Consider the following 24,500-nt stretch of genomic DNA (forward strand, 5'->3'; position numbering starts at 1 on the left):
CAAACTAGATATTTGAGAATCATACGATGTTGTTTTGCACAAAATGCGACGATGGCAATAATAAAAGGTCGAATCCTGGTTGAAAAAAATCCACTTCTTTTTTAATTTGTCCTACAATATGGAAAATACTGAGCAGTTTTAACTTTACGATTGTTACTGTTTTTTCAAGAACAACAATAATCATGGTCAACCAGACAGGCAGGACACATCATTCAGAATAGATGTCATGAGTTGCTGATCCTGTAAAGCAGATGATACTTCCCCTTCATCCCACTGCAGAACAACCTGAAAGAAAGAAATAGATAGATAATAAAAAAGAACAGATCAAAATATATACCCTACTTGAAATTTAATAAAGTAAAAACGTTTATTTAATACACAATTGATACAAAGGAATATCACTGAGTGAAAACCTGTTAGTGTTTCAAATATTTTGTGAACTTTGTGTCGCAAGAATAAAAAACTGATAAAATTAGGCAAAGCAGGGGATATGAAATGTGCGTTCGACATGTAATGTCTATTCTTAACTTACTTTTTTTTGTATTTCTGTCAAACGTGTGGTTTTGCACAATATGTATTCCAGTGATTTCGGTCATCAGATAGGATGCTAAATCCCAACACCAGACTTGGCATCCACATAATTACAGTGGAATCTCGATTTTACGTTTTTCAGGGGACCAAGCTGGAAAAACTTAAAATGCTGGAAAATGTAAAATCGAGGAAAATTTTATAGCATTTTGCTCTATTGGGACCGTGAATACTGAATGTACAGGGTGTCCGACTTAGACCTTTAACATTACAAAACAGTATAACTTTAGTTACATTCAATTTCAAATTAAAGTTATTGTTTGTATGGGACTGGCAACTGTAGCCATTTGCGAGAATCGTCAGTACTCCGAGTTGACGTGACACGCATGCGCGTGTATCGCATAAATTCCAAGATGGCAGAGTTGGCGGTTCAGCAGAAAGTGTTCTGCGTTCTTTCACTGGCAGAAAACAAATCTGTGAAGCTTGTTCAATGTGCTTTTCGGCGTGAATTCAATCTTCAACGTCACGACAATTTTCCTTCCTATTTGAGTATTGCTAAGTGAGATAAACAACTAAGAGAAACTGGAAGTGTTGTATCAGTGGGCGTGAAGTATGCGAAGCGGAAGGTATCAGAGGAAAACATTGAAGTGATTCGCACTGCATTCACAAGAAGTCCAAGAAAATCAATAAGACGTGTAAGTTTAGAGCTCAAAATTCCTCGGTCTAGTATCCATGACGTTGTGCACAAAAGGTTACGTCTACGGAGGTACAAGATCCAGTTACATCAAGGAATTTATGCTGATGATAAGCCTAAAAAGACAGACGTTTTTGGGCAAAATGTTAACCGAAATTGACAACAACAATGCTTTTCTGGACAAGGTGTGCTTTTCTGATGAAGCTGTATTCCACACGTGTGGCAAAGTTAACAAGCAAAATTGCCGTATTTAGAGAAGTGACAATCCTCATGAGTTTCGTGAAATTATGAGAGACTCGCCAAAAGTTAATGTGTGGTGTGGTTTAATGAAAGAGAAGATAATAGGCCCGTTCATCTTTGCTGAAAGAAACAGTGAGAGGAACGAATTATTTAGACATGTTTCAGCATTACGGTGTGCCTCAAATGCCTCCAGAAACCATTTTCCAACAAGACGAAGCCCGGCACATTTTGCTATCATTGTACGAGAATTTCTCGATGAGCATTTTCCTTGGCCTCCGCGCTCGCTGGATCTTTCCCCCCTAGACTTTTCTTTTGAGGGTTCATCAAGGACCAAGTCTACAGTATGCCTGTCGAGAACTTGGAAGATCTGCCTAACAGAATTCGTCAGGCGATTAACAATGTGACCCCTCAAATGCTAGTGAATACCTGGACGGAACTGGAATATCGGTTCGACATCTGACGTGCCACGGGGGAAGCTCATATCGAGTTTGTGTGAAGTGCTGGTGCTGGGACAAAAAAAATGCATGAGTTTTTCTACCAAAATGTATATTTTGGTAATAAAATTGTGTTTCTCTGCAAAATTATGCTGTTTTGTAATGTTAAAGGTCTAAGCCAGACACCCTGTATAATGCTGGAAAATGTAAAACCGAGGAATGTAAAATCAGGGTTTCACTCTACACTAATGGCGACACAGCTGATTTTACACAAAAACAAATATATATGAAAGAAATCCCAATAAAACAAAGCGAGTTTAAGATGGTTATACTTTTTATCATAAATGTCTATAGTTTCACCTGCAACAAGGGCACAAAGTTTTGTTCCTGGCCAACATGTGATATGTACCTTATTTATTGTTATAGGTCCTATTAATGCTTATATGTGTAATATGGAATTATTGTCAATGGGTATATTCAAGATTTCAATATTTATCCATTTTTTTCTCAAATTGCTTCACAAATTATATTGATATTTCCTGTGAAATTCAAGCAAGTAAACTTCTAGTCCCGGCATCTCATCCTCACCTTCGTTAACCTGGCATCTCCTTTGGAGTACAGTCTCAAAGCTCCTCTTGTTTCTATCAAGGTGCAAAGGTTCAAGAACTCAGACTGACCTACTGCCAAAAGATTCCTCTTTTTGCATACCCGGCAAAATACTTCATACAACTGCAAAAAGACAGAACATTTATTTTAGTAAGGCTATTTACAATATGTTGATTCACAGCAATGTAAATAATGAATAAATAGACACGATTTTAAAGTAATAAGCTGAAAATGATCAGACTCTTCCACAATTAACTGTGTGTGCATCATGCAAAAAAATAAATTGAGCATTGTAATTATATCTGATACATTTCTGTTCAAGTTCAGGAAGATAACTACTTTATATTCAACATGAAATCTAAAAGCTATAATCTATTAGAACAATGGCTGTGCATCTAAATTGCAAGCATTACAAACCTTGTATGGTTGTTTACACTGATTGTATTAAAATGAATGCTATGAGTCTCAAAGTTTCGGTCCAAAACAAATAGTTACACTCGTGATATTTTCTGGAAATAATCATGGCCACCATGAACCAATTGAATAAAGTTTTTATTGCAAAATTATTTGATGAATTGTCCTACACCTTGTATACAATTCAGGATTTGACTTCATTGGACCTAATCGTGCAAAGGAGAAGTAAAAAGTAATCAATTGATTGATTGGCATTATTTTACTTCGCTTTTTGTGCCACTTTTGGCTAATTTGCGAAGACTGAGATGAGTGATGATGTGATGAAATTGATGGACACTCACAAACATCCATGCCAAGGCCAGGATTCGAACCCGGGACCCCTGGCATTGCAGCTCGATGTGATAACCACTCTGCCACGGGGGCCGGCTAAAAAGTAATCAATTTGTTGTTTATAAATATACAGTGAATGATAAACTAATTTATTAGTTCTCAAGTATTAAGGATAACAGAGTTAGAAAACGATGATACCCTTCCTGTAGTGACAGCCTTGTTCTTTCCTTTCTGCAAAATAAGCAACAAACAGCAGAGCAGGATCCTTTGTTGCAAAGGGAAGCTTTCTTTGTTCTCAGACTCCAATGATGACGATGTGCTGTACACATTATTCAGAATACACATCAGCTGCTTCAAATTTACACCCCTTAATTGATTACATTTCCTTGGAGATTTTCGGGGGCTGCCTGGATTGGAGCCTGAAACATTACGCAAATCATCAGGTTATAAAGAGATAAAATTCAAGCTTCTGCATCATTCAAAATACTAGCAAGCCATCTACAGGAAACAACTTTTATATGACTGATATGTGAAATGCATAAAAAATGCAAATATCCTCTCATACACACTACAAGTGATCTTACACAATACATAATTTATAAAGTATCAAAAATATATTTTAAAAAACATGAACTGAATTTAAGTTAATTTCTAAAACATAACTAGTTAAGTACAGAGAAACTAGTACTCACTTTTTCCGCCACTGCTGATTGATTGATTGATTTGTTGTTTTAAGTCCACTTTATGCACAGAAAGGCTAATCGGGACTGGACCTACAGTTTAAAATGGGATTCGAACCACTTGTAACTCCACCGGGTGTCAAACCTGGGACCCCTTGATTACAAGGCAACGACGCGACCACTGCGCCATCGGAGAGGCCCATTTTTCCGCCACTGCCATCATCCTCATTGGAACTTGTTGCAACAAGTTACAAAAATACAGTTTCATGGAAAAAGTTAGTACTAGTTTCTCTGTATTTATCTACCACCACGTCTCTCATTTAATCATGAACGACTACTTAGTCATATATTTTACACATTCGCAAAATGACACCTTGCCATCATGTAGGAACCAGCAAGTTGCAATTCTTTATTAAGCAATAACACACTTGTCACTTTCGGCCAATGAGAATAATGATGATTAAACTTATGAAGGAACATTCACCAAGAAATGCCCAGGCCAACATTCAAACACACAACCTTCAGTGGCAAGATGGTGAATTTAAGGTGCTTGGTCATCGAGGTGGCAAATTTGCAACCACAATCGAACCATTCTATAAATTACCATGATCAGATGTTGGCTGCAGAACCTGTTTCCCCTGTTCTCTCTCAGCCATATCCACCAATCGCCGAGCAATATCCAAGGCCCGCCTGACATCACCGGAAGTTGCTGCAACCTTTCCTGCTAACAGCTGAATCACTGGAGGAGAAAACACATCACATACCCGTGCCTGAAATGAAAAGCATTATAACATATTTGGCTGAAGACCTTGAAAGACACAAATATTTCTAATTTGATATCTGGATTTTCTTGTCTAGCAGGAAATAATTATTACAGGAAAAATGTAAACAACTTGTTTCTTTAAATCAATCATTAGTAAAGAATGGCAGGGATTTCACATTCAAAGGCTGTTCAAGATGTAGTTTCTTAACATAGTTATAGCAAGTTATTAAAACTATATTTCCAGTTGACTTTGATGACTTACCTCGTTCAATCTATCCGTAAGAATCTGTGCTATCTGCTGCTTAGTGTAGGGCTGGAAGTGTATCAACTGAGGTTTACACTCAGGGCGAGCTTGCAGCCTTGGCAAGATCCTGTCCGTCAGATCCAGTGCATTAGCAATACCAACAAGGACCAGTTTTGAACAACTTTTCCCTGCCCATTCGAAAATTGTGTACAAAACTGACTGGTTCTTGCTGTCCAATTGATCCAGTTCGTCCAGAATTAACAAGCTGAAATATGAAAGCTTATTATTTATTTTTCACAGATATGCACACATTCAACTGTCTTGTGTAGCCTTGTTTTATTCCTTATAAATTACAAGATTTATGGTCAAGGCTGCTGGTTACATTTTTAAATACTTTTCAGTGTCATGCATGCAATTTTTAAAGTTCGTGCCAGAAGCATGTAACACCTGACTGATATAAATACAGTAAACCCTTGATTCTATGAAACTGGATATAACGACCTTCAAGAAAATTGATGGAAAAATATGTGTTTTGCACTCATCCCTCGCAAGTGGGTCTGGTCTAAAAATAGCCACCACCACACCAAGCTTGAGTGATATCCAATAGCACTTGACCTCACCCTCCCCTCCCCCAAGTGTGCCAATGTTACCCTGCACCCGACGGCTGCTACCCAACATGCTGGGCTTGTTTTGCCATTGTGATTTCGCTTGCTCTTGGGTACGCAAGAAGAGAAGATCAAATGTGCTTAGATGTTATTTTAAATAGACCTTGACTTGTATTCTTGTCCTAAGAGCTGTTGACAACTGGATTGGGGGGGGGGGGGGGGACAGCCCAAAATGACTGTGCTGGACTTGCAGTCTTTGTCTATGTATATGGCAGGTCAAGCTCCTTCATCGATAAATACACCAGTCTTGAGAAATTAGAGATAAGATCGCAGGAATGTTCCAAAATACAGATGCGTGGTGCCTGGAAGTCTGGACAGTCTGTCCGGCTGAACAAAATTTCAGCAGGTTCCCGTGAGTGAGCAACTCTTGGCCTTGGGAGCCGAAATCTTCCCGTAACCGCTTTCATTCAAAACACATTCTTTGTTCCCTGTAGCACTTCATAAAAAAGTGTTACTGTTAGAGATAAAGCCACATAGGCCAACTAAAGATCATCAACTCGTTTAAGGATTTGTCATCCAAGCTTCCACAAAAGTTCGATCTTACATGCATCATAACTCCCGTTTTCCACTTCATACGTTTTCCTGTGCCGATGTCGTAATATTTGCCAAAAAGTGTTACCCCACCCCCTCCTTCCCAGCTCATTCTCCCCCACTAGTGTGTACGGCAATGTCAGAGAGGCAATGTGATAATTGCAGAATTCAGGTTCTCATTTTTTTTTTTTTTTAAATGCTATTTACTGCATAGGAAATATTTCCCGTATAATTGTCTGTTGCATAGTAAAACGTAAAGAAAGGGTAATTTCTTTCTTCTCCACACCGCTGATAAAAGTTCAGTCTCAGACAGGTGAGTTATCTTACAATGCTGAGGATTTTCTCTTCGACCACCTGTTGCTCGAACTTTCAGCCAGTCTCCTTGTTTTTATGCTGCAGCTGGTGCCAGTGTTTTATCTAGCATCTGCAAAGCAACAATGACTCATCCAGCACCAAGCAAAATATCATTGTTTTGAATCTTGCAAAGCTGTTTTCATTTGAAGATAACGAAAGTCAATATCCAGAAAGAAAAACAAGAGTTAAAATAACTTCATGTTCTGCACCTTCTGATGAGCAACACTGTAAATTTTACTTTACATCTGACAAGAACAAACTTCAACACTCTGAGCATGTTGGAAGGAATTGCACACAATATAATCACCACTTTTCTTCAGAACCATTCATGTGGGAGAAAAGAAAAAAGTGCTCAATGTAGGAATGGACGCTGAGACTGATTTAAAGAAACATTATTCAAGGGGAAAACATTTGGAGGAGCAGATGTTTGACATCGAGAATACTCCTAAATTCAACTTTAAATCATCGATTAACATGACAGTAAATAACGATCTCCTATTTTGATATCTGAAAATGTGCAAGTTTCATAAAGCTTGTTTTAAGTTCATTTTATGCTGATGGGCTAGTCGGGACTAAATATACAGTTTAAGAGGGAGGTGGAGTTTGGCGAAGGTCGCCGTGGAAAGCGCTTAAATTTAACATGGGCTTTTTTGCATTTTGTTGAATATAACGTTTTAGGGCAAAAATTTGCCGGAAAACACGCAGTGGATGTGAACTTAGTTTATGAAACTTTGAGTACATGACACATTTATGCAATTTCAGTTCGTTAAATGTGCACAAATTCCATTATTTTTTTTCAATTTCCCATAAGGAAATACGTAAATAAGCACAGAATGGTTATAGGATTTGTGGGTAGCACCAACGAAAATGGCCATTATGATGCATACTAACGTAATGCTCAATCCTTTTATGACTGAGCTAGGGAGGGCTTTTCTTTCAAAAGTCACTTGCACGGCCCAAAATGATTGTTTAAAAATGTCATGTATTATCGACGGCGAAAGATACGGCCGCTTCAGCCGAATTTCATTCATCATAGTTCGCCACTTGGCCACTAGATGTCTCTGTTCGAAAATTGCCCCAGGGTGACGGGAGGGCTATTTCGCGCGGGTGTTTGAATCCTCTGCACAGCTGGGTTCCGTCCCCTCCTCAGAAGGTCCCGTAGCTGTCACAGCTTGATTTATTGCCTCTTTCCCAGGCAAGATACCAAGAAAGCAGGAAGGCCATGAGTTTGTGTATATTTGAGTGTAGAGAAGCAGAGCATATTTACCGTGAATTGGAACCAGTGACACAGTAAATTTATCTCGATCCCTCCCGCGAAGGAAGTATTCAGGGGGTCCAGGAGTCCCAACCTCCCCCCGAAAGACTTACCAAGTACAAAAATTAAATAATGAGATCATAAAATAACTTCAATTAAGTAATGAAAATAAGGTTGTTGTCTAATCGCAATTTGTTTATTTCCGCAAAAATATTGGAAAGCAATACGACTTTGAATGACAGTACCAAAGAAGATTTATGCAAGAATTATTACTACTTATAATAACATGCAAAATATTACCAGGAATTTTACTTTCGTCAACTGGATCTAACATCATTTTTTCATACTCAATAAATATTATATTCTTTATCTATTTGGCATTAATTTCCTTGCCAGGGCAGTTTCTATTTACAAATTTTGCCGACCTTAACTACACGTAAGCTAGATAATGAATACTGTATCACTGTTGTTATATCGCCTTCTTATCTATTAATGTAATAAAAATACGTATATTAATTAATTTAATATAATTATACTTATTTTAATTTAACATTATTAATATTATTATTTTGAGACATTACGTTAGGACGCCCCTCCGAAATATATATCTCGATATGTGCCTGGTGTTCGATTTGAATAAAATGTAGAAAAGGCGGGGAGGGTGTTAGCGCTTCCTCTTTTTACATTTCGATAGTTTTACCTCACATGTAGTACTTTGTGAGTCAACGGTGCAGATAGGAAATACGTGTACACACACACACATAATTGATGATTCGCAAAGGAACTTCGTTAAATTCCCATGCTTGTTCCGCTCACAAATCATATCCTCTCCAAATTACAATAGCCTACTATCGTTGTTGCTTACATATATGTGTGTGTGTGTGTGTGTGTGTGTGTGTGTGTGTGTGTGTGTGTGTGGTTCCTAGAACTTCACTATTTCCAAACATAAACTTGATGTGACTCTTACAAAACATTTGTTTTTGGAGTGGAAGGATCATGAAAAGTTCTACTGTTTCTTTGCAAACCTTCAATTAATCTAAAATTTAGTATAAAAACATAATTTTGGCTGACTTGCTAACTTGAGATTTAAAGACAAATTATTAATTTGAATTCTCCATAACAATAACAAAAGTGACATAAAATGTAGAAGGACAAGACTAGTGTTGCCCACGGGACGAGACGGGACAGGCTTTTAAAAATTCAAGACGAGATGAGATTGATCATGTGTCCCGAGACAAACGAATATTTTCGAGACGAGACAGCATTTCACAGCATTTCCACGAGACGAGACAGGCCAAAGTCTCGTCTCGTGTGCAACACTAGACAAGACTTTTGGCTTGGTTGAGAATTACATTAGAGATGTACAGGTTAGGAAAGGAGAGGGAGAATTCCGTCTTCTTCCTTTTCAGCGCGAACCCTGCCTCCTACATTCTACATGTCCATTCAAAATGTCTTCTTAGTTTTAGATATTTTTGCCTCCCCTATAGCGTAATGGTAAAGATGACCCTCGTAATGTCAAAAAAGGTCCCGAGTTTGGTACCTGGTGGACGCCCAATAGTTCAATCCCACTATAAATGTAGATTAGCCTATCTATAGATAAAGAAGACTTACAGAAACTCAAACTCAAGATACTCAAACGACCGGCATAGGGTTGACGGCGCTTGGTGCAGTGAGAGAGCTCCCCTTTGCCAAATCAAAATTAGGAAACAAAAACTCATCTTCAGGGGTTCCCTCACTTTTTCGCCCTTAGATGGCAGCTGCTGATAAGGGATGAGCATCCCCCCCCCCAAAAAAAATAATTCTGCATACAGGCCTGCTGTCCTGCATCATGACCGTCCGGTCTAAGGCGTTATGCTTTGGGTTCTCCAGCTACGGGACGCGCTCAGGTTCGAGTCTCCTGGAAGAAGCGTAACGACTTTTCTCCTGATATTTCGGCCAGTCAAACTCGCGGCCCGTGGGCCGCATGTAGGCCCCAGCATCCGTTAATGCGGCCCGCCTTGGCCCCACTTAACACTTCATGCTTGAAATTATCTATACATTTGTAGTTATCCCGTTTTCTCTTTTTTCGTGATACAAGACCAGACTCATCCAAACTTCAACACATTGACCAATTTTCCCTACACAGGTATACATTCCATTATAGAGTAGATGTTGTGTCAACTAAGCAAGCTGATGGACATGTTACTTCTGAAGTACGAAAATATCTTGCCAGCTGGGGGAGGGCAGCGTGCATACTTTCTGTCGCCTATGAGTTTGTTTCTTGATTTTCAAGGATTTACCTGGAAGAAAAGTCAGTTTCTGTAAAGGTTTCAGAGAACCATATGGCTTCCCAAACTTCGTGGGAGTAAGAAAAGGACTATAGACGAGGAATGTAGATTTTTCAAGTGAAATGCTTACTTTTGTTGTGAAGTGAATAGTGAAAAGCGTAGAAAATTTGTACCCTGATAAAGTTTATTCATCCAGAAGTATTTCTATATCACAAAATAAATTTGCCAACCTCTGTGGCAGAGTGGTTAGCACAGCCCGTTGCGACACCAGAGGTTGCGGGTTCGAATCCTGGCCTGAGCATGGGTGTTCTTTGTATGTCTCTCTTCATCAATTTCATCATACCATTACTCATCCTCATCGTCGCCATTAGCCAAACGTGGCAGAAAAGCAACGCTAATAAAAAAATATAAAAAAAAAAAACAGAAATACAGTTGAGGAGAGAATTGATGACTTAGTCAACGAACAATTGAAAGCAAAAATTGTTCGTGTTGTTGCCTTTTCGCTCACAATATGTGAAATTACGAACGTCTGTGAGCTAGCTCGGTTAGCTCCCTTCATTCGTGGATGCGATTCTCATCTCGATATGACAGTAAAACTACTTGAATGATTCCTCCCCGTGACACAAGGGCTGATATTTTGAAGGAAGTGGAGGCCATTTTGCAAAGTTACAGTCTTCCGTTATATTAAAACTTTTTTAATAAAGTTATAATTTGTCCTTCTCAACTTCTCAGGAATACCAGGTATGGCAGGAATATTTGTCCACAGTAAAAATACTACGTGATGAATTTGGAAACAGGTTTCAAGACTTCAGAGGGTGCGAAATTTTGTATCAACACGAAACCCCCTACAAAAGAAAAAAGAAAATGGCGACTACTATGCCTCTGCCTTGTTATCACTGCCACTGGTATGCTATACATTTACACAGCGTACTTTCAATTAGTTATTCTTACTTGATTCGTCGTTACTTTCAACTGATAATCTCTACCTCCTTCTTTACTATCAATTTATAATCTCAACCGCACAAAGAGAAATTCCACATAATTATAGCAGCCACTGTAATCAACAACATTTATTCAATCCAAATCTCATTTGTGAAGGTCCTGACTGTTTGCCGTTGCCACTTCCCTTGCAGTGAATATTTTGCCAGTGGAGAAATCTTGAAAGAAGCGGGAACCAGAATGAAATGAAACAGGTGGCGCCCTTTCGCAGCAATCACAAAGGAGAGGGGTTGGTGAAGGCAGGGGGGAGGTCCTCTGCCCCCCGGCCTGTGCTCTTCCTCTTGTAGTTTAGGACACAAGCGAGAAGAATTGCTAGTTCCCTGATATGTCGCTAGGTGTCTCTGTATCGCGCCGGGGCAGGAAAACTCTTTTCATGCCAACCTCCAGGCCACTCTTAAAGTGAAATCCAATTCCAAACCTGAATGATTATCAACTGCGACGCTGTTTAATGTGTCCTAGAAAACAGATCGCAAGATGCGTGTTTGGACTGCTCCCTTGAATGGGGGAGGGGGTGACTATGAAGTTGGTTGAAGCATAGAAAACATGACTTTTTTTTACAATGTATTTAACACTGCCGAACCACCGAAATTTACAGCCCCACCTTTTTTTTTGTCTGGTGCCTAGAAAGGTTGTGTTGTTTCTCCCGACAGATCTTTTCTTAACAGTTAATCTTGTAACAGACAATGCTCCAGTAGACCTGTATAAAATCAAACATCCACTCTGCCCGATTATCTCAAGATTCTTCGAGTTTCGCTTGCAATAAGCGAGAGATTGTTTTCCTTTCCATAGGTCTCAGTGCAAATGGGTTTCTCATGAACTAGAATTGTAAGAATTTCCTGGAAGAGCAACGACTGTGCACAATTGAAAGAAAGTAACATTATTTTAAATCCTTTTTTGTGAAAAAGTTTTCATGTTCTATTTTCCTTCTCACAACATGCATCCTGTGCATAACAGATTGTATAACTACCAGGATAAATGGTGTTCCAGTCTCCTAGGAATCTTTGTGTGTCCGTTTGAGCTCAGTTTAAGCTTAAAATTGGTGCAAATTCCAATAACGACCCTTTTCCTGGGAACCGTGAAAGATCGTTGTATCGACAGTTGACTATATAGGCATTTTTACCAATAAATCAACACATCTATACTAACTGGTATCGACAGAGTACCAAGTGAACTGTCCAATCCCTAAAATACATACATATTACTGGTAAAATGAACAGCAATCATATTAAAGTTAACTCACTACTGACTCCTTTCAAAAAACACAATGGCTTATACTTTAATTGTAACATGTTGCCTTTATCTCTTTGTATTATTGGTTCTTGAAAAATAAGTACATATATGCAGTACGTCAAAACACCAGGTGCAGTAAAGAATTTCAGCCATTGAAGAAAACTACTTATTAAATTAAAATTAATTATATGATGAATGTGGCCACAAGGGGCCAGCCATGTGCAAAGATTTAAATAAAATATCAACAGAGTAAAATAGTTGTTGCTCTAAAGTTATCCGTTTTGATGCACATTAACTAAATTATAGACATTGAGCGACTCCTGAATTAACATCGTTTGAGCACTATTGTATTTTCTTAACAGCCACTAAATCTGAACGTAACGTACATCATTTTGTGAGATTCGTGAAGACATTCTTCTATTTGTGATATGATTTCCTTCTCCTTCTTGCCAGGAGTCTTCAGCTTCAAATACTCTGCTATCCGTGAGAACACAGCACTGGAATTTTTCATTGACGTGCAGTTTATGTACAATGCCTTAAAACCAGACTTAACCTGAAAGTAATAATTTAATTATCAAGCAAGAATTAAGATGATACCAAAATCTGTAGAAGTGAAACAAAATAATCATTTGATAATGTCATTTGGTTAGTGGTGAACTGCCAATTTCTTACATGTACTCTACCATTATCTGTAAAAATTTTGTATATTATAGGACAAAACCAGAGTACAATACTTATACAATTTAAATTTCATGGTTGCCTATGGAAGCATTAAACATTATCGTGAAGTGGATTCTACAAACCTTTACATATTGTCAAGACAGAAAACTACTCAAATGATTTAGCCAGTTCGGTGGCCGAACACGTTAAGAGATCAACTTTACAACTGCCTAAAGGGTTGATCGACAGGTTATAACTTTCAATCTCGCCATCAAAGTTCCAGATTCGCAGTCCCCTCATTATCACGATTTGCCAAAAAGTGATAGAACAACAGAACATAACAAAAATACAAACACTACATTCAAATCACTGATGTTTCGGTACATGAATTAACTGATGCAAATTAGCTTCATGCAATTAAAAAACTAGCCATCAATATATTACTGTTCTGAGTAATAACTCAAGTAATATTTCTGAAACTTTTCAATAAAACTATGGCACAGATAAAGTTTATTAACAATGTACAAAATAACATACCTAAATAGCTATATTTAGGGGCATGCATATTTCGTTTTTGACAAAAAAACGAAATTTGAAAAAACACATTGTAGTGTTAATTTTTCATGTGTTTGAAAAGTGTGTGATCCATTTTGTGACCATATTTTGTCACGAAATAATGCGAAATGAACTCTTAAACACGAAATTCAGGGTTTATTCACAGACGTGACACCTTGTGAGGTCTGAATTATCCTGAGAGTTATGCAATTCCCGGAAAAGTTATTAATTCTGCTGTTAATATTGGAGAAGCAAAAATGGACTCCTTTACACAGAAAAAAACTTAATACTCTGATAACTACATAAATTTGCTATTAGAAGTGAAATGTTAATTCTGTGGAATAAGTGTAGTTTTTAAATCAAATTTAGGATTATATTCACAATTTTAAAACCAAAATGTATTTTTATATACCACTTTTCATCCAATTTTTCACCGCTATAACACCGATATTTTATTTTATTTACCGCTTTTGAACCCGAAATTGACTCCATTTTTGTACCGAAATTTTGCTTTTTTATTTACCGAAAATATGTGCCTCTAGCTATATTATCTTTAAAAAATCTGAGAAATTCTTTGTTTCAATTTTTACGTAAATCAGGCAAGCAATGCACAGTTTTCAGATTCTTCCCATTTCACCAGAGGAAAATTACCAGATATATCAAGGGATTTTTCAAGAGATTTTGTAACATATTTGCAATATGAGACGTATGTTCTTTTATACCTACAAAGGTTGCTTTCCTTGAGCAAAAATCCAGACTCACCTCAGAAATTTCTAGCGACCTCATAAGAGATGCAGTTTTTCCAGTTCCTGGGGCTCCCGAAATGTACAAAGATCCAGATTTGTTGGCAGCCAGGCTCTCTCGAAGGAAGGAAGCTATAGCTTGCTGTTCCTGCTCTCTTCCTGGCATACGGTTCGGAATTGTTCCGTGGAAAGCCTGCCTGGCCAACTGATACGTGCAGCCTGTCAAAATATATCATACAAAGGCCTTAAAGGATACCACTTTGAACCAATGCCCGTACCAGTTCTCACTGATACTAATACCAAAGCTTGAAAATTGTAAGAATTAAAATTTGGTGGGTATAAGCATCAATTTAGCAGAGTTTTGCTTAAAAATATTAAAAAATTACAACAAAATATTAAAATGCATGTTATGTAATCAGGTAATAGTTATATATTAATAATAAATCAATGGAAATTTTTCTCCCAGGATAATTAGACCCCACGAAAGTGTTGTGTGGCTTTATTGTGGACCGGGCGAAAGGTAAAAAAGACAGAAAAGTATCTGCTTGTATAGGTAAATAAAATCCGAATGATACTGATACATAAATTGTAAAAGCAATAATAATAAAAATAATAGCCTCCCTGATGGCATAGTGCTATCATCAACTCCTTGTAATCAAGGAGTCCCAGGTTCAATACCCAGGTGAACGCACATAGTGCTTTGCAGCCCACTTTAAACTGTAGGTCCAGTCCCGATTAGCCTATCTGTGCATAAAGTGGACTTAAAACTCAAAGTCAATAATAATAATAAAGGTATTCCCTCACAAACTAATATTTTCTGCATCTTTCAAATGCACAGATTAGTATCTCCCAACTTCAGACTTAATCCCACAATCATTTCCAGTATCCTAAATGCATTCTGATACTGTACAATCACAAGAAATTTGTTGTTGTTATGGAATTATTAAAACATCCCTTAACATTATATATTCCCTTTCGCAGAAAAGACAAGTAAGGCAAACAATGACAATTTACTCCCAACTTGAAGTTGTAAAAAAAAAGTTACACAATCAAAATATGTTCCAAGCATGTGTGACAGTAGTACAAAATCACTCGCACAGTATGCTATTACAACACTGATGCTTAAGAATTTATCACTAGGTAAATACAATACACAAAATAATTTCTTTTAAAATAAAAGTAATTTCAGAGACAATCTGTTGTACCCTTGACCCTCTGTACCCCATAGATAAAGTGAAATATCTTGCATGGTGTATGAAGATTTTGTTCTTTATGAACATTTTCAGTTTATTTTAGCTCTCGGAAATGTGTTATTGTGAAGTAAAGTACCAGGTGGTTATAATTAAAGTGACGGTGTTCAGAGTGGTACAGCACGGGCTGTAATGAGAGTAGCAGTCTGAAACTTCGTAGATATGCTAATGAAGCAATGCGCTCGCGAATTATGCAAAAAAAAAAAAAGTTCCAATTCTCGCCACCAGGGTGAAAAATGGCGCTGTAAGCAGTCAAAACTTGGTATAGTTACAGGAAAAACACTATAAATCGCAGAAAACAATACTCTTTGTAATAAAATATCGCTACAATTTCACTATTCGAATTACATGAACATTACTAAAGGAAAAAGCAACAAGCGTCACCAACAACAACCAGGGAGCTCACACAATGGTTAGGCAATTTCACCGACTTTGACGTCAGAGTTACGGAAAATTCCACGTTTTGACTGCTTACAGCGCCGTTTTTTACCCTGGTGGCGAGAATTGGAACTATTTTTTTTTTTGCATAATTCGCGAGCGCATTCCTTCATTAGCATATCTACGAAGTTTCAGACTGCTACTCTCATTACAGCCCGTGCTGTAGCACTCTGAACACCGTCACTTTAATTATAACCACCTTGTACTTCTGTTACCTTAGCATGTTACTTTACTGTGAAGCAGAACAGCCGAAAGCTTCGCGCAAGTGATTATAGCACCCAAAATGACTTTCCACAACAGCAACTATAATATTACGTAGTTAGGTTAGAATTGTTAGGGTTGGTACTGATGGTTATTTTCGGCATGTCCCTTTTGCTATTTAAGTGTACATACAAACAGTTTTCACTAACAAAAAGCGGCGAAAGTACTCCGAAATTGCAGGTTTTAACTTAAGTTGGTCATTCTTTGGGATCAAATATCTCCATTATTTGTGCTTTGCTAACGCTGGAACCACTTTTACATTACCTAAAACATTGAAATCTGTCGATTAAAAAAAAAAAAAAGAGGGGGTACAGTGGGTAAATGGCCCGCAATCTGATATTTCTGGCAAATCTTGTATCTAAATTTACGATATTCTCAAACATTGGGGAAAAAATACAAATAAAATACCTGCATCAGAAAACAGTTTCTTTGGCATCAAAGACCCTTGATCTTCATGCTTTTGAGCCTTGCCCTTAGAAAAACTGCTGGGTGGGCTTCCCAACTGTAACCTCTTCACCAGGCTTCCAGGAGTACGTGGTGACTTCAGATTTTCATCTTGACTGTTTCTTCTTGGAGATTTTGATGGACTCTTTAATAATGAACCATCACTTTTCCTAATTTTACGTGGAGATGGTCCACCTGAAACAATGAAAAACTATTGAACATTCAATCCCAAAACACATATAAATTAAGAAAATCTTTTGAACTTTTCAAGATGTTAATTTCTCAAGCATAATTTAAATGTCTCTTGGGTATGCAAGGGTACATGAATAAAATATAGGCGTCATAAAATGTAAAAAAAAAAAAAAGTAAGTGCTTTACCGTGGTAATGGTAACCACTTCCAAGACATTGTGTGAATATGTCATCTAGAGAAACAAATCAGACAAATAAACATAAAATAGTACTGCAACATAATTAACCAAATACATGACTTTTGAAACCCATAGTCTAAATTTAGATAAAACAAAACTAAGAAAAATGAAAAACATACTTACTGTCATTTTCATTCACAATTTTCTTCCCAGTGGTACGCTTTGATTTTGTGTGTGCATTAGATCTTGAAATTTCTTCATATGCTTGTTTCTCTCCAAAGTTGGAATCATCTTCAGACTGTTCTTTCTCACAATAGCTAGAGGTTTCAAGGATTTTGCATTTTCTAGGAAGCTTCTTTCTAACATTGAAGTCCAATCTTGTTTGGACTGTTGCCATATTGCTCTTATCCTGTATCAACATAAATAAAAACTATGTTAAATGAGAGTCACTAATTGTACCACAAGCTACAGTGCCTTGAATAACGTAGTGTGGAAAACGACCCAAGAAACTGGTTCCCGCGACTGATGAGAACATCTGGCAGTGCGATCAGAATCGGTGCTAATTTTCTTATGAAAGAAATGCGGCTTTGTTAGTTTTTGGAATATATTGTGTAGATTTGTTTGTCTTGAAAGAAGGAACGTGAATTGATGGAAACAGTTATATTTGTGGAGTGATTTGCAGTCACAAAATGGCATTAATTTGGAAAGAAAAGTAAAATAAAATGAATAAATAAATAGCATGCGTGCGTAACACAAGAAGAAACATCGCAATGTGATTCCGGACGTCAGGTCTTGGACTGTGTATTAGAGTTTATTTTTCTATGTTATTAGAATATAAAGAGTATCCTGAAAGATATTTCATACCAAGGCGACAAACCACAAGTGTCGCTTGAAAGCAGTCTGTAATCAATGCAGCCTTTCGTAGGGACACAAGCTCTGACTGCGCAGTTTCCTCAAGGAGATTTTAGACCAAAGCGACACGCGACAAATGATACGAGGATTTCACACCAAAGCGACACTAGTCCTTCGGTCCAAGGCAACTTTCATACCGAAGGGACACATGTTGCTTGGAAATGAGCCAATCAAGAGCAACATTTCACATCGTAGCGGCATGACGGGAAGCACAGGCCAGCGTTCGGTTGGTGAAATCCTCAAGCGACAAGTGTTGCGTGCCCCTTGTCGCTTTGGTGCGCAATCTCACTAAAGCAAGACACTCATTGCATCGCTTATGCGAGAACAACAAACCACGGCAACATGTTGCAAGCTATTGAGGAAATGGCCCAGTTTGAGCGACGCACAAGAGACAAAGCGACACGTGTGGCTTATCGTGTCGCCTAGATCTGTTGTTGTAATGTGCAGTTTTTTGTGTCACCTATCTGTTGTTCGCACAATTAGCAGCGAACGCTTGCCAATAGATTGAAGGCACCATGTCGCTTGTCACTTATTTGGGAACTCCCCCTGTAGCTCGTCCCTTTGGTCTCAGCACCCTTCCTTTAAGGAGCTTTCCGACCGAAGTAACAAGTAGCACGCGAATACGCCATATGAACGTGTCATTTGCTCTTTGGACCCTCATGTGCAATGAATGCTATTTTACAGTCTGGAAGCGTGTGTCACTAGTGTGACAGTGTGAACATCCAGTGTCGCTTGTCCCATGGGTTTGAAAGTTTCCTTACACTCATGTCGATGGCACCAAGAAAGTTTTGTGGGGTTCCCCTTGTCGTTTCATGCAATCATCATTATCATCATCGCCGCAATTAGTTTAAAGCGGAAGAAAAGACAGTAAATATCCAAAATACAAATGCTTCAGTGTGTATATCTTTAAAAGAAATGATGATGATGATAATAATGAACCTAATTCATACACAAAAATTTAGTTGCCAAGAGCATTCCACGCATACTTTTTCTCCCATATTATTAACGAAAGTATGACGATAACAGGACGTGGTCGACTGTCTAGAATGTTCGTTAATATCTTCGCGACCACTGTACCAAATATCATAGCAATTATCACATTCATAGAAATGCTTCATGTAAAAGAATCAGATGTTGCAGCGAAAACTCCATTTACTTCCATTATAAGCAGACGAATACCACGCACCGGGTCCAACACCAGCGCCTCTAGCGGTATCATTTTCGAGTGGAACCAGCCAGAGAGCGCAGAACCGTGCCGTTTTCCACACTACGTTATTCAAGGCGCTGTACACAAGCCTTACCTGGAGTGCTTTACTACAACTATAATTCTTTTGTGATACTCTATTTAGTACATAATAATTTACAAAAGTTTTCGACAAACAGTATAAATCACCAATAGAATACAAGAAATCAAGACAATCTAAGTATAAGAAGATACCAACACAGTAAATCTAAAAAAAATATGACTTATATGGCGGTAAAAATTTACAATCAATTACCACAATACTTACAATCTCGGTAACAGTTCGTTATATCGGGAGACACTTTTCTTCAAATTTACAGGAGAAACTACTTACAAAAATCAGTTTCTGTCGCATTGTCGAAGTTCTTCGAGTTACTTTCTTTCATCTTTCAATCTATTTCAGCCGGAAATCAATTCCAGTTGCTTCAATTTAAGTGAAAACATAACCACGCCGTTTTTTAACTATGTTTGCCTAACCTAACTGAACCTAACCTTTTGTGAATGGTCCGTGGGGCTATCTGGGAATGGTTTTTGGGGCTATTCGTGGATGGTTATACGATCGCAAATGGTTTTTGGGGCTATGCGTGAATGGTTTGTGGGGCTCGCACCATGACGTGCGTTCCATAACACTTCGAAAAATGGCTTATTTTAGTGTAAAAAATGTTTTTAATCGTGTGAAAACCTTAATGGCACCTTCAAATATGTTCCGCAATACACACTTGGTAAGTACAAACCATATGAAACACAAAATATCAGATTTAAAAGTGTCCCCGATATAATGAACTGATACCAATATCTTGTTACACAAACTATCAAGTATATCCCACGTAAATGACAGTTCACTCCGTCTTGTAATTGTGGCAAGAACTTTCTCGTACCCCTGGCAACCTTGAGCTCACTGATGCCCCGCAGTATTTTCCTGGATGTCGATGGATCCCGGTGTCGCCAAGTTATAGAGCGTTAATATGGCTTTACAATGTGAAAATAGTAATTATATATTTTATTGTATAAATTAATAATAATATAACTTGACATTGTCGATACATTCTTGTAATGTCTTATGGTAATCAAGATGTTCTTATATTATCTAATGAGGAATATGTTGCCAGTTTCCAAACATAATACATTTTCTAATGCTTCAATATCTACATTAAATATCATACACAATTGGAATCGTTACCTAAATGTCATAGCTTACATGTATTTAGCAGAAATGGCACACTGCCACAAAAAAATCTTCCAATATTTCATTTAAGGAAAATTGTGACCATAAACTTCAAATTTTATATTACTGTAAAAAAAATAGGTGCAAAAAGAATAGTCAGTTGACCTATAGTAGATCCACAAAGACACTGGTGTGAAAAAATAATTACTAATAACATAAAAAGGTCCACAGATTTCATACACAAATAATGCACAGTAAAAATAATTGTGTTAGGTAAATATGCAGAGAAGAATTTAAATGTCCCAAACATCACCATATGATTATACCTGATATAAGTCCGATCTGTCCTATATTTCCAAATTATATCATGCTCAGTAAATTGTGTTTTCGTTTGATTTAACAACACACTTTCTAAAATGAAAAAAAAAATATCTGTGCACTTATTTCGGTTGCTTCGGAAATTTGAGGACTCTACACACGGAAGTGAGTGATCTTCAACTACCGCCAACAAAACGCGGCAAAATTGTGCCACCCCATTGGCAGTCGCTCGACGAGATCGACGATTTTCCTAATGAGCAATTGTACATATTATATTATGACATATACCACAGACAACAGACAAGTGCAAGCAGAGAATGGTGCAAGGGGAAGGGAACTGCTCAAGCAGCTTCAAGCAGTGACGTGCGGTGACGTCGACACTTGGGGTAGCAGTCAGTGGCGTGCTCAAGGGGTAGTGGTTGGTGTGGGTCACACCTCTCCCACATTTAGGGCCCAGTATCCTAAAAAAAAGAATGTCAATAACAAGAGAAGATTACAAAATGATGAATGAGTACTAAAAAAAAGTACACGTAAACCCCACCCACATTCGAAAATAAAAAACTATTTGATTTGACTAATAAGCCAAAGATCATGGGTTAGAATCTCAGCTTGGCCATGGGTATTCTTTGTGTGTGTCCCTTCATCAATTTTATCGTATCATCTTCGCGATTAGCCAAAAGTGGAGAAAAGCGAAGTAAAATAAACCAAATCGAGCAATCAATCAATGATTTGATTTCATTTTTGTTACTTAGCGTCGCTTTTTTGATACATTTGGTTAATTGCGAAGATGATACGATAAAATTAATGAAGGGACAAACACAAGGAACACCCATGCCCAGGCCGGGGTTCGAACCCGGAGCTCCTGGTGTCCTCTGGTGCCCCACGGTTGGTTGATTTGTTTTAAGTCCACTTTATGCACAAAAACAAAACAGGTAACAAAACGCACTTTTTTGTAGTTTCTTCAATAATATTCCTTTGGCTTTTCGAGTTCTGAGATACATTTTTCTTTCCAAATTATTTCATTATTCACTGCAGAGTATAACACATAGGAACAAGAATGCGCACACTTCACGGGTTCGAATCCTGGCCTGGATTGTTCATATGAGGTCCCTTCATCAATTTCATCATATCATCACTCATCCTCACTTTCCCGATAACCAAATGTGGCAGAAAAGCGAAGTAAAATAAACCAATCCAACAACAATATGAACGCGCCGTTCTCTTGCCCAAATAAATATATCCGTATTTATGACTGTTACAGGCCGAGAGTAGTATATTTAAATAAAACACTACTACTAAAACGAGAGTGAGAGAGAGCCCGAGCACATATTTGTAATTTAATCATTATATATTACATACTTGAAAAAAAAAACATAACACGTTCCCATTTCATAAATAATAAAACTGCATTCCATATTATACATACATATTGTACAACGCTTAAAATGTTGTGTAAATATAGAGAACTGCAGAAAATTTTTACCCTGAGTTCTTTAGAGGATTCACAAAAAATCTATGAGAAACCAATCCCCTATCTGTCCTATAGGAGATAGACTAGGGGACCTGAAAGCACGGGCTTTCAACCATTGCAGCGGGGAGAGGGGGCAAAGGAGGTAGAGGTAGAAATCTTCCTTTTCTCTCGGGCGTCCGTTTCTACCTGGAAACTGGTCAGGCGGAAGAAGAGCGAGCTAGGGTATCCAGCCAGTTTTGCCCGCGAAGAACACCGATGGACGAGAAGAGCGTGGGAAAAAAGGTGTTGCATATGAGCTGTGGTGGCTTTAACAAGACAATAAATATTGTGATTTGAATATAATTCGAGATGTGAGATTGATTGATCTATCTCTGCTAGACTAGCTACTCCTCAGTGCACGTCACTGGCTTCAAGTACAGTCATGGAATTCTATGGTACGGTATTGCACTTATCGGACACAGCCATAGATTCGTAGATGTGCGGACCGGAAAGTTCTTAAAATCCTGACGTTCTGGAAGGAAAAATTTGTCATTTCCCGACTAGGTAGAGAAATTTTCGTAACTGACGAAATGATAGAAATTCCCGACGTTGTGAAAGAAATCTTAAAGTTTACACACTATTTACACGTATGTTGTGTTGCATTTCTAGAACAATCACTGCTAAACATGGAGAATTATTCAAATTTGATCAGTATGTTCACAATAAATTGGACATCGAGTCGATATCGCTTTTTTTCTTCGATCCAAGCAGTAAAAATATGATACGTACGTTCATACCCTGTGAAAGATATATCATGGCAGAGCAGCCGTTGGCTGAACCTCGCCCGCTGAATAAAGAAAATTTATTATTATTATTATGATCCAAGCAGGGCGATTCACAAAAATGACTACATAATCAAGTGTACAACGGAATTTTGTAGTCCAAGATCATGCCAGCCAACAAGATGCCGCACACGCCCAAGTTTAAAATTCCGTAAAGAATACTCTATCCGAAGTTTTTTTTTCATTGTCATGGTCACCGTCGAATCGCAGTGAGTTTCTAATCTTTATGTAACACGTATATGATTTTTTCACTATTTCAATAACTCATATCTGAAGTTAATTATGCCGTTATTTACAAATATTGCATATTTGCATTGACTCAAGGATATGGTGTGGTGTTTGGAAGTAAATGCTGCTTAATAGTTGAAGCAATTAACGTTTTCCTCATGAGTGTTGTAAACAATCTCGTACACTGCATGAATTTATTTACATGATATATCTTTCACAGGGTATGAACGTACGTATCATATTTTTACTGTAAAAATAGTAAGAGTGTTATCTATATGTTTTGGACTACGTCTTCATAATTTTTAAATGCAGTTGAAACTGACTTGTTTTCTGGTTTCTGCTGTTGTTTTTTAAGCGTTTATTTGTCCCCACAAGTTCTAATTGTATAATTTCGATGTGAACGTGATACCCTTAAGGGCCCAATTTCCTTTTGTTTTATTGCGATTTCATCATGCTACAAATGCAATTTGTACGTGGTTATATTTCGATGTACGTCTGTTAACACATACTGCGGAGTTTTAGCGATTACTTACGATTTTGTTCAATATATATTTTCATGGTTAAGTTAGGCAGGTTAAGTTTGGTTCCCTTAGCATTAAAATAAAGTCCCTAAATGCATTCTACTAAGGTTCCGATTTACTTCTACATTCATTCCCACGCTTCTACGATATTTACTGTCTCTTGTCGACGGAGAATATCTTGTCCATGAGTGCGTAAGGTAATTTTCAAGTTGTTTTTTCAACATAAATAACCTTTTACCGAGTCCAAACAGTGCTCATTACTTTAAGGAAGGTTCACATTTCGTGTGACAATGATTTCCAAAGTTCTACGATAATGGTCTTTGTGCTAGGAGAAATCATAAAACAATCGGAACCGTTACACCATGATTAGTTTTTAAATTAATCGAGCAGAACTTACGCTACACATTGTGCAAATTATTAGATTTTATTAATGTATACATCAAAATAATACTTTACTGCTTAGCGAAGTAGTAATGCTCTATCGGTAAATATGCGATAACGCTCGGACACCTTTAACTCATTTATTTCCTTAATTTTACCACTGGTACTTACCTTTTCTGCATTGCGGAACATTCTTTAAGGTGAAGTTATGCCTTTTTCCATAAAATAGTGTCAACTTTTCATATTACGAGTGATTATTTGTCTTCCTTTTTCTGCTTGGGTTACAGACAATATTGCATGCACTCATCATGTTTCATTGTGCCGTGCTTGTGTTTTGGAGTGGGTATGCAGTGTTTCAACCTTCTTAACCAAAAAATACCTACTTTTGTGTTCATTATGTCATCACAAACCACTGACGGATAGCCCCAAAAACCATTTCTGGCAAGGTTAGGTTGGGTTAGGTTAGGTAAGCATAGTTAAAAAAAA

The 24,500-nt window shown here is 37.6% G+C and overlaps 2 protein-coding genes across 3 annotated transcripts in view; one reads left to right on the forward strand and one right to left on the reverse strand.

Annotated features, from left to right (window-relative positions):
- On the reverse strand, positions 1-20,784 carry Cdc6 (Cell division cycle 6). Its single transcript, XM_083139048.1, has 10 exons — positions 20,601-20,784; positions 17,138-17,363; positions 16,550-16,780; positions 14,212-14,411; positions 12,621-12,787; positions 4,952-5,198; positions 4,531-4,696; positions 3,445-3,665; positions 2,485-2,625; positions 1-285 (listed from the first exon to the last, which is right to left on the reverse strand). Exons 2-10 carry the CDS (start codon positions 17,349-17,351, stop codon positions 187-189), a joined length of 1,686 nt encoding a protein of 561 aa, XP_082995174.1. The 5' UTR covers positions 17,352-17,363; positions 20,601-20,784; the 3' UTR covers positions 1-186.
- A 2,309-nt stretch (positions 20,785-23,093) lies between these two features.
- ncm (pre-mRNA-splicing factor nucampholin) overlaps positions 23,094-24,500 on the forward strand; it is a 34,097-nt gene continuing 32,690 nt past the window's right edge. The window contains exon 1 of one of the 2 annotated variants that reach the window (XM_083139049.1): positions 23,094-23,341. In XM_083139049.1, the coding sequence (XP_082995175.1) occupies positions 23,315-23,341 (27 nt within the window). In that variant the 5' untranslated portion in view covers positions 23,094-23,314. The remainder of the gene's footprint in view (positions 23,342-24,500) is intronic. The other variant, XM_083139050.1, reaches the window with a different exon arrangement.

This window comes from Lepisma saccharinum, chromosome 17 (genome assembly GCF_977018435.1).
Source record: "Lepisma saccharinum chromosome 17, izLepSacc3.1, whole genome shotgun sequence".
Classification (NCBI taxonomy): Eukaryota; Metazoa; Arthropoda; class Insecta; order Zygentoma; family Lepismatidae; genus Lepisma; species Lepisma saccharinum.

Excerpts from the sequence above, each read along its gene's own strand:
- Cdc6 (XM_083139048.1), bottom strand. The coding sequence starts at position 17,351 with ATGGCAACAGTCCAAACAAGATTGGACTTCAATGTTAGAAAGAAGCTT. Across the intron at positions 14,412-16,549 it reads GAAACTGTTTTCTGATGCAG|GCTGCACGTATCAGTTGGCC; the intron begins GTATTTTATTTG and ends ATATTTTGACAG. Across the intron at positions 3,666-4,530 it reads GCAGCCAACATCTGATCATG|GCTCCAATCCAGGCAGCCCC; the intron begins GTAATTTATAGA and ends GTAATGTTTCAG.